The sequence below is a fragment of the Lotus japonicus genome, chromosome 3 (genome assembly GCF_012489685.1).
Source record: "Lotus japonicus ecotype B-129 chromosome 3, LjGifu_v1.2".
In the NCBI taxonomy this organism is placed as follows: domain Eukaryota; kingdom Viridiplantae; phylum Streptophyta; class Magnoliopsida; order Fabales; family Fabaceae; genus Lotus; species Lotus japonicus.
Window position 1 is genome coordinate 27719383 of NC_080043.1, and position 11217 is coordinate 27730599.

Here is an 11217-nt window from a genome sequence, read left to right on the forward strand (position 1 = left end):
CATACTCCATGGATTCTTCAAGAACAAGTTGGATCTAACATTTAAAAATCTTCAAACTCAAGCAAGAGAAGTTGAAATTGTGGAAGAGGAGAGGATGGATGATAGAAGCAAGGCGTCAGGGGCCTCAAGAAAGCGAGATTTGATAAGCTACAAAGTGAAGAAGAGGCATAAGAAGGGTTCTTGATAATATTCATGAGAATTCTCTAGAGAGAAACTTGGAGGAAAACTTCTACCTCATAAATCAAATTTCAATTATGACTCAAATTGTGGGAAAATACAAAGGCTTCAGTGTTATATAAGGAAATTTAAAACACAATATCAAACTCAATCCTAAAATACAAACAAAGTACAAAATAAATAAAAAACTTAGTGAAAATAGGGAAAATACAAACTATACAAGCTATGATACTCCAACAAGCTATCCTTCAAATACTTCATCCTAGATCCTCCCTCCATATGCAACCATGCATTAGAAGTCATCATAGGCTTTGATGTCCGTAGGAAGACGATGATAGTCAATCTAGGCTTTGATGTCTCGGGAAAGTGATCTAAGTAGGCGAGGCTTTGTGCCTCAAGGAAAATCATCTAAGTCGACCCATGCTATGTACCTTAAGGAAAATGATGTAAGTCGACCTAGGCTTTATGCCTCATGGAAAATCATCTAAGTCAACATAGGCATTAGGGGAAATGATCTTAAGAACCCTTATATAAAGAGAAGTCGATTTATTCATATATATTTATATAGTGAAACACTTGAAATGTAGGATAGTTATTAAGAAAATATCATAAGTTAAGCGCATGAAAACTTCACTTTATAAAATTTAAAAACTGACGAAAACATAGATGTTTGTAAAAGCAACAACAACAAAAACAAAACATGACAACTCACATCACTAATGAAAATCTAGTTGTAGTATCCAGTGACGGATCCAGAAATTTTATATAGTGAGGGCAATATATACATATAAATTTATAATAAAAAAATTAACATATTTTATTAGAAGTGAAGACATTTTTTACCAAAGGAGACACAAGTAAAGACATTTTTTACCAAATGGGTCATAAAAAACACATATTTTTACTACTCAAGTGAGGGCATTTAGCAATGTGGAACACAAGTGAGGGCATTTAGCAATGTGGAATATAAGTGAGAGCAATTTTTATCAAAGGAATCATAAAAAACCACATACTTTTACTACTCAAATTTTTTTTTAATGCATTTTTCCATATTTAAGTGAGGGCACTTGCCTCATAGTGCACAACTTGGATCCGTCCCTGGTAGTATCTCGACATAAATTCATTGCATGTAGTATTTCCCATACATAACTAAGAAAAACATGCATGTAGAGATTGAATGAACCTTTACCCATCAATCATGGTTTCATTATATACTATCAAGATTTTTGACATTACACATTTAAAAAGTTTTTTTTTACAAGGGGACACATTTAAAAAGTTTAAAATGAATTCAATTAATAAATATGGTTTTCATAAAAAAAATCTAAAATTGTAATAACTACAAGTGTTTAAAATAATGGCTAGAAACCATTCCATTATACTTAATACTGAATAGGTCAGGCACATATTATAAACTCATATTATACGTTATTTTTCATCTCAATTCAACTAACTTTTTCTTTGGCTATGTTTGACAGCTACATTCATGAATAATTAAATTCAAAGTCTTAACCTTTTGAGATGTAGGATTTTTAATTAAAATCTATAAATGATTCTAATATTTTATTTTCAATATAAAATATAAATATAAAAAAGATGTTAAAATAAAGAGCGCATGCAAATGATAGCACTGAGGTTGAGACGCATATTATCTCCAATCAACTTTAGTTCCGCTAATTCTTTCCAATGTCAACATGTGAGTGTATCCCTTCTTTTTGTACATCACAAAGCGTTTCTTGCTATAGTTAGGAGTTGTATGCACTGTATCTATGGTTGTACTAAAATTTTCACTTCCACCAGCAACAAATACAACTTGTGAAAGCTCCAGATTTTCTAGTAGGTCCCCTGGCTCCACCCATAAAGAAGTTGGCTTTGACCCTTGCTACTAGAGTGATCTAGAACTAAAGTAGGACGCACGTGGATGAGGAGCTCCTAAACCAACAAGCTCAATTGGTCTATTATGAGGGAAATTATACATTTTCACTCTATCACCGCTAGTGCCTTCCGGTCCCTCCATGCATGTATTTGTATCAAAAACTACAACACGCAGCCAAATCCTCAAACCAGAACTTATGTTCCTTGTACTCTTATCCATACATACAACAAACAATATTCACTTATTACAAGTATAATATTAAATGAAAATAAATAGACAAGCACACACAAGCATACAAGTATGCACACAAGCACACATATGTCGCATGCCGCATGCACGCACACACAACGGTAGAAGGTTAAAATCTGCTTATATGTTGCATAGTTTGAAGGAGAAAGAAAATGCTAGGCATGATGTGGATACCCATTTTTGTCCGGGTTAATAGTTTGAATTTAAAGAATATTAATAACTTAATTAGGGATGTAAAGTTAGAGTGAACTCTTTAGTATTAGTGATCAAGTGAGTTAATTTATTTTTGATTTCTTAACCATGTAACGATAATTAAAAAAAAGGGAGAATGTCTGGTTAGTGGGTCTTTGACCCATATTTTTTTTACCATAAATGCTTTGCCAATTAAAAAAAGTGTGTGGTTAGTGGGCCTTTGGCCCACTTTCGACCAAAAATGGTAATAAGAAAGGGAAAAAAGAGGATCTGCCAAGTAAAACCAGAGAGTGTGTGGTTAGTGGGCCTTTAGCCCATTTTCGAACAAAAAAATGCTCATAAGAAGAAAATGATAAAATTGATATAAAAATAAAAAGAAAAGAAAAATAATAGGATAAAGATGATCGGGTTCCGGATCCTTCTGCCATCCCCTATAAATAGAAACTTTTTTTACTTTACCAAGGGACACAAAAAAAAAGGGATTGAAAGGAAAAAGCCATAAAAAAAAACTAAGACTGAATGCACTGAACTTGATTAAAAACATAAAACTTTGTCTAATAAAAAGAGAGAAAGAGGAACAGAGGAGCGTGGCAAGTCAGTTTGTGGAGTTTGTGGCTTTGTTGAGGTATCTCTTCTTCACCCATCACTCTACTATGTCCTTACTATTCATGTGTTCTAAATAGACATGGCTTTTTCTTTGTTGTTCTTGTTCCACTCTTTCTATTTTATTTAAAACCCCTGTTAATAGGCAGGAAATAAAAATAATTTCATGTACAAAGGGTCTGATTAACCCATGAAGACCCAAAGAATACATATTTGAGAAAGAACTAAAGAACATTTAAATCAAAAAATAATACTCCCTCCGGTCCTATTTATAAGCAACAACAAAAAATTCACATAGTTTAAGAAATGTAGTTAAACTAGATAAAATGCATTAAATTTGTCTTAAATCAAAATAAACTTCCAAAATTACACTTTGTTATTAGTGTTGGAAAGTGAGAAAGAGAGAGAATAATTAATGAGCCACATTTTACAAGTTAGAATTAATAAGGGCATCATTGGAAAAAATTAATTAATATAGCTCAAACTTTCATTTGATTCTTATAAAAAGACCAAGGTTTTTCTTCTCTTTCATGCTTATAAATAGGACCGGAGGGAGTAACAGTGAAGAGGAAAGTTCAATCTTTGATGCTCTCGCCGAGTCCCCGCCGAAGAATGGTGGCTCGGTGTTGTAGCGGTGTGTTTTTGGGTCACTCTCACTAACCCTCGCCGGAGCGTCACTGAAAGGTGTTGGCTTCGGTGTCGTGGTTGTGTTGCTGCTCCGATCCACCACTTTCCTGACAAAAATCCTCACCGGAGTCTCCACTGAAGCATCAGATCCAAGTGCATGTTGCTTTTAGTTGCAGATCGGCCTCGCCCTACCAGACCACCGTCAAAAGGCGGTGACTTTGGTGTTGTGGTGACACCCCCGTTGGTTCCGATGAGCCCCCACCAGACTGCAGCCACGGCTGCGGCTTTGGTGTTGTGGCATAGTCTTTCCGGCGTTATCAAAGCCACACGCGCATAGAAGTTCGCTACGCTGGGTTTCAGAAGAGAAGAAGAGGTAGAAGAAACGAAACAGAAACAACAACAGAGGGAGTAAAAAATGGAAATAAAAGAAATTAATTGAGAAAGGGTGGAATCTGTTTCTTTATAGAGTTTAATTTTGATGCACCGACGGTGCAAAGTTTTTTTATACCGTCAACCAATCAGATTTCAAGGATGTGACATGTCAATTAATAAAATTAAATGAAAAAAGAGATTTTCTCACATTCTTGAAATCTGATTGGTTGACGGTGTAAAAAAATTTACACTGTCGGTGCATCAAACTTTTTCTCTTCTTTATATGTCTTCCTCCCTTTTCTTTCTTTTAATAATCTAACAAACATGAATACTCCATTTGAATATGCTACGGGCTTTTGGCCCATCTCCCTTGCTTTTTCTTTTGTTAATTCTTTCTCTCCTTATTTTTGAATATTTCTTTTTTGGGCTGATCTGATGCTTTATTTTTATTTTTTTTTCGTTGAGCCCCCTTCATAACCCTACTAAAATCAAATATCTGACGGACCCTTTTGTTTTTTGAATCATGGCTTTGGTTCAGTTTTCTCTTTTGGTACCATGTGGACCTGATTGCTTAAAATTATCAAATATGAGTATCAACTATTACTAGTTTTCTTCCTAATTAATTATTTGCTTAAAAAGTCTAAAAAAATATATTTTTCTTCAATCTTGTAAATAATCTATCATAAAATGATAGGATGAAACCCCTTTTGCAAAAAAAAAAACAAATCTTTTTTCAAAAAGATCAATCTTTTAAAAACTAAAAAATATCACAACCAACTCATGTTTTTCTACCAAGAACTACGTAGCCTTGATTTTCTCTGTTGATACAGAATACGTAGGCCCGGGGTCACTCCCGCCAGGCACTCCAAACAAAAAAATCTAAATTTTGTTCTTCTTTGTAGAATAATCTTTTCATTACACTAGCAACTTGTAGATATTCCTTTTTAAAAAAAAATAAATACAAGACATTTTCTTAAGGGTAAAATAAATGATTTAGAAAGCTAAGAAATTTTGCATAATTAACCATAGATAACCGTTTCTTAACGGACGTTGTAGGGCGCTAACACCTCCTTATACGTAACCGACTCCCGAATCTAGATTTGGTTCTTTCATCTTTTGGGTTCTCTCATGTTCTCCCTAAAAAGATTAGTGCCGACTCTTCTGATACATTGATTAAGTTTTAGCGCGTCGGCCCGCCGCGACCCCCGTTGCGACACATGACCTTTTTCCAGTATGAGATGTGATAGTGTTCTAGTGTTCTTTTGTGTTAGCAATCTTTTCTTAACTAATATAGTGCAATATTGCAAAACTGTAGAGACATGTCCAAATATGAAATCCATTGTGCCCTTGATTTTGCAATTCCTGTAGAACTGTTGTTGTGAACAGGCATATAAGCTATCTTAGTAACCGGAAATCTCACATTGGTCAAAGACAGAAAGGTTAGTTGCTGATCTCATTGCGACGACTTGATGATATTCAGCCCTGCAATGTTCCTAAAGGATATGCATTGTGCTATGAACCCTTTTCCATCGACACCTTCATAAATAAAGTTAAAAAAAATGAGAACAAGATCAAATATATTAATATATTAGCTATATATTAAACAACGCAAAAGTTTCAGGAGGCCTTAGCTTGAAAATAACTAAAAAAAAAATACACTCTTATTACTTTAATTTTAATTTTACTATAGTGGGCACACAAGCTTTTGCTATTAAAGACACCTTTAAAGTTCCTTTCAAATCTAAAGGGAAAGTACCATCTCCTACCATTTTCAAGTTCCACTTAGTCTTACCAATGTTAACGATCTCATTGTAGACTCCTTTTTTTTTTTATGTAGATGGCATAGTGTTTGTTGTTATAGTTTGGGGCTGCACGTACTGCATCCATGATTCTACTAAATTCTCCACTCCAACATCAGGAAGCTCCCCATTTGACTGAAAGTCCCTTAGCTCTACCCATGGAGGAATTCCGCCCTGACCCTTGCTGTTGGACTGATGTGAAACTAAAATTGAATGCATTATGGTTTGTTTTGTTGAAGAAGAAAACATATCATTGTGGTCATTGTGGTGATTTTGACTTTTTGTCGTTTGTGCGTGCAGTATGCGTGCATCGTGTGAATGAAATTAAACTAGTAAATTAAACTAGCGTGTTTTCAATTAGTTTTTTCTCCTTGTTTTTATATGAAAGTTTCTCCTTGTAAATATTATTCAAATTTTATTTTCAAATATGATGGATTTTGCTACATTACCACCACACCAGTATTTAGAATAAAACATGGAAACTTATGACCACACTAAACATGATTGATTTCCTTTACAAATAGGTATTTTTGTTACAAAACGAAAAGCACAAAGAGGTTAATTGTGTGGGTATTTGGCATGAATTGAGGTTAATCACTTTGCAATTGTTTTAGCAAAACAAAGGTGTTCGAAGCCAAGTAATTTGTGGGCTTTAATTGATTTTCCAAACAATGTAAACTTTGTTTGTGATTGATATTGTTGTCTCTTTTTCGGAATGAATTTTTTTTGGTTGATATAAAAAAGGAACTTGAGTCATTTCTCACAAATATGCATGTTATTGAGAGCACAAGGTGCAAAACATATATAAGTCGTGCCTAACTAACATAGGTTTCAATATTAAAAGATACATGATTTTACAAAAATAAGTCTTTATTATTTAAGGTCATCATTTTTCCCAAGACATATTTATTTAGTCCCTAGTTCAGGAATGAAGGGTACTCCGGTTGAAGGTAACCATTGTTCCTCCATGTTGAGTTCAGATACCGTGAATTTCCTAGCCTGCCTAAAATCACTGATCACATGGAAGCCTGACCATTTAACCCGCCTATCTAGCCTAGCTCCTGGTCCATAGTTATTGTACTCAACGTAGTACAATGTGTTCAAATACAATGAATTATTCCACTCTAACCGTCCTTCAGGACTCAACACATCACTCATGTAGGATTGCATGAAAGTAACTCTATAATATTGCTTCCATGGTCTTCCGAGGTATGTGGATATGGAGCCAACGAAGGGTAGATGGTCCAAATCTGCTGATATGTTGTAGAACTGGAAGGAGAATGTTGATGTTAGGCTTGAGCTTGTTCTATCTTGGGCTGTGATAGTGTTCTTTTGTGTTGGTAATCCTTTCTTGACCAATATAGTGCAGTATTGGAAAACTGCAGAGGCGTGTGCAAATTTGAAATTCGATGTGCCCCTAATTTTGCAATGTGTAGAACTGCCGCTGCGAATAGGCATATAGGTTGTCTTGGTAACCGGAAATCTTACATTGGTCAAAGATAGAAAGGTTAGCTACTGATCTCGCAGCGACGAGTTGATGATATTCAGGCCATGCAGTGTTCCTGAAGGATATGCGTTGTGCTATGAACCCTTTTCCATCGACACCTTCATAAATAAAGTGGTAGCAAAATGAGAACAAGATCAAATATATTAATATATTAGCTATATATTTGGAGTGTTCTTACCAAAGGTAGCTGTGTAGTATGTAGTATGTGGTCAAATTCTGATTGTAGCTCAAAGCTTCCAAAGATGATAGTGAGATCCATACAATCTCCAACCATTTTCAAGTTCCACTTATTCTTTTCGGTGTCAACAATCTCATTGTAGACTCCTCTTTTTATGTAGATGACATAGTGTTTGTTGCTATAGTCCGGGCCTGCACGTACTACATCCATGATTCAACTAAATTCTCCACTCCCATCAGCAATAACAAAAGCATTAGGAAGATCTCCATTTGAATGCAAGTCCCTAGGATCCACCCATGGAGGAAGTTCGCCCATCCCCTTGCTGCTGGACTGATGTGAAACTAAAACAGGATGCATGTCATTTGTGCGTGCAGCGTGCGAATGAAATTAAACCAGTAAATTAAACTAGCGTATGTTCCATTAATTTTTCCTCCTTATTTTTATATGAAAGTTTCTCCTTGTAAAAAATGTTCATATTTTATTTTCAAATGTGATGGATTCTGCCACACTACCAGCAAACCAATATTTAGCATGCTACCTAAGCCATAAAAATTTCTCTTCAAGCACCAGAGAGATAATATAATGATACCTTGGGGGCTCTAAGCTATAACTGATACACACCAACTGAGCTCTTCAGTAGACAACCCTAGCAACTCCAACCATGTCGAAATGTCGTTAGAAAGAAGAGAATTCCTCTTATGGCAACTGGTGCTCAGCTTGTGTTCTAGAGTGGCTGTGACATCTCGTAGCAAGTTTTCCACTATCCTCATTCTGCTGATAAATTTAGAAGGTGGAAGTTGAAGGCACTCTAGTCCCACACGGCTAGAGTGAATAATAACTGGAGAAGTTGCGCCAAATAAGGTGATGGTGGTGAGGGCCAGCAAGAAGAAGAAGATGATTGTGGTGGTGGTGGTTGTCATTGTGGAGGAGGAGGAGGACTGTGCAATGGTGGAAGCTAGGGAGAGAATTTATGATGGATAAATGAAGAGAGAATTAAGGTTTGGTTGATGAATTTGAGGGAATTTATAGAGTGAATGATTGAGATTAGAGTAATTAATAATTACAATTTACAAGTTCTACTATGGTTTAATAAATTGCTGTAAATTTTTTCTTTTTCTTTTAAAGTAATTGCACATTTGTTACGTAGTGCAAGCATACTTGACAAATCAAAACTATAATAATAATAATAAGAATTGAAATATATATTATTAGAAAGCCTTTAAGTTAAATTGCAAATACTAGCCAAACCATCGAAAGCCAAAACATCAATTAAGATGCTCACTAATAATTAATCAGGCAAAAAGCTAACCAACTCTTCACTTATTATTGTGCTTGACCTTATTATGAGAACTTAAGCTATATCTATCTGATATGTTTTAATAACTTACATCATTTTCTTTTTTCTGATCAGGTTGCATGCTATATATATATATATATTTCCTATCTCTCAAGGTGCAGAGAGGGATTTTGGGTGCGAATCAATTATCTTTAGCAACTGGAATGAATGTTACAATTAAAGCCTTTGATGTAGTTTGTATGAATCACTTATCTTAGTTTGCAGGAAGGCATCACAAATCTTTGACATAGACATAAAATACAAAAAAGAAAGAAACTTGTCCAATATTGTCACCCCGTGAAGATGAACGTAAGGACTAAGGAGGAGGGTATGATGGGACCCAAAATTGACTTAGGTCAGTCCAATTTCCACAATTTGAGGTGGGGAAGAGCTTTGGTTATCTCCAACTGATATTTCATTCTCAATAGCCTTTGGTGTCAATGCCCTTTCAATCTTCAGGCCCGTGCCATTAACAAGCATCTCTTTTTCTAAGTGAAAGCAGTAGCTCTCAAAAGCCCGAGAGGTTACAGTAACTCTAAAATCCAACAGAAATAGTAACTCCAATTCAAGCTTGTTCAGTTCAACATTGCTCACTCCTCCTACTCTTGCATATACCGCATTGTTATAATGTCTATAACTCACAAAAGCAAAGAATAAAGCACAATATTAGATAATCAGAACAAAGGCAATGATAAAACAGGAAGTAAAATCACCAAAACCAAAACCAAAACCAAGACCATTTTCACTTCATTCAGCTGTGTTGTGCAACCCTACCTTGCATGTAGCATGCATATCACAGATGGCACAGTGAAATTCTTATAATTCTATACCTAATTTATCCCAAAAACTAGTTCATTGTCGAGATTCGAGAATTGATACATCCTTTATAAAACTTATTTGAGCATATCTATAGTCAACGTGAGACTTTAACCTCCTCACTTTCGTGATTGGACATCTGGCGTGATGTATGCAATAAACGGATCATTCTGATATCATCTTAGAATTTGAGTTAAGTTTAACTTTACCTAGAAGCTAACATATGGGTGAAGATTGTTCTATTGTGAGGGTGTGTCTCACATTGACTAGAGATAAGACCAAATAAATCCTTTCAAAAGGTATAGCAATTCTCATTCCTGAACTGATTTTTAGGTAGAATTAGGCCAAATTTGAATTTTAAGGAAAATAGTAGACCTCTTCCAGAAAAAAAAGGGAGAAAAAAGGACTCACTCATCATCCAGGATCTTGGAAGCGACCATGACACTTGTAACAAGCAACCTATGCACATTCAAGGATATGACAAGAGAATCAGGATGCCTATGTGTCAGCCTGTCTATATACACATATCCAACCACGAAACATGATGGGCTGCAGTTAGTGTACTTGTAAATCCTCTCCAAGTACTTAGGTATGCTTATGCTTGGTGCTCTCACGCCATGAAATGCATTCAAGCTCTTCCCTAGTCTCACTGGGCCACCATCACCATCTAGTTGCTGCAGATTTTCATTGCGAGCCACCAGTTTCTCTAGCATGGAAGACAGGACCCAGAGCACTCTAGGCAAGTTCAGTTCAGTTGGCCCAGTTTCAATTGTTTCCGGCTGCTGAAGCTGCCGGCCATTGTTGCTGTACTCGCCAACTGTTAACATTTAGGTCATCTTAGTGGTTTCACTCGGGGGAGTTGCATTTGAATATGCTCATGGTTGCAATTTGAGTGGTGAAGACTAACTTCAACTTTGCTTTGTTATCTGGTTTGGAGGGTTGATATGTGTGGCTCTGCATTGGCGAAGTTATAGGTTGCTATGGCAAGTGTAGCATCCTTTCCTTTGCAAATCTCAAGCCACTAACATTCTTTAGTAGGGTCCCACCCCTATGTGACTTGTCTTAGGAAAAAACCAAGTCATGCCTAAGAATACACAATCTGGCAACATCAGCTTGTGTCTAGGTTCCCTTCCATCTTTGAACATTGCAAATACTAGGCCCCAATGAAGGACCTTTCATGAGTATAAATGCCAATTATAGAATAACATTATTGACCAAAAAAAAAAGAGAATAACATTACTTCGCAGACCAGAAAGCAGAATAGCATTACTTTCAGCTAATTTATATGGTACAGGACCAGCCAAATGGAAGGCAAAATCACGTTTTGCTAGTATTGGCTAGTGTTAAGTGCTTGTCTAGATCAACATTTATTGATAAAATAGATTAAGATAAAAGTGAGATGAAACTTAAATGATCTATGTTTCAATACATGTATGAGAAGTAATTTTTGTAGGATAGTATTATAAAATTCAGCTGTGAAATATC

At 35.6% G+C, this 11217-nt stretch overlaps 1 protein-coding gene across 1 annotated transcript; it reads right to left on the reverse strand.

Moving 5' to 3' along the window:
* Positions 1 to 9045: 9045 nt before the first annotated feature.
* Positions 9046 to 10707, reverse strand: LOC130748744 (cyclin-U1-1). The gene is made up of 2 exons (XM_057601989.1): positions 10144 to 10707; positions 9046 to 9547 (listed from the first exon to the last, which is right to left on the reverse strand). Exons 1-2 carry the CDS (start codon positions 10557 to 10559, stop codon positions 9268 to 9270), a joined length of 696 nt encoding a protein of 231 aa, XP_057457972.1. The 5' UTR covers positions 10560 to 10707; the 3' UTR covers positions 9046 to 9267.
* Positions 10708 to 11217: the final 510 nt, after the last annotated feature.

What these genes read in the sequence shown, in the direction of transcription:
- LOC130748744 (XM_057601989.1), bottom strand. Translation starts at nt 10,559, where the DNA reads ATGTTAACAGTTGGCGAGTACAGCAACAATGGCCGGCAGCTTCAGCAG. An exon ending in TCCAAGATCCTGGATGATGA is followed by an intron (nt 9,548 to 10,143) that starts GTGAGTCCTTTT and finishes TGTGAGTTATAG; the next exon opens with ACATTATAACAATGCGGTAT.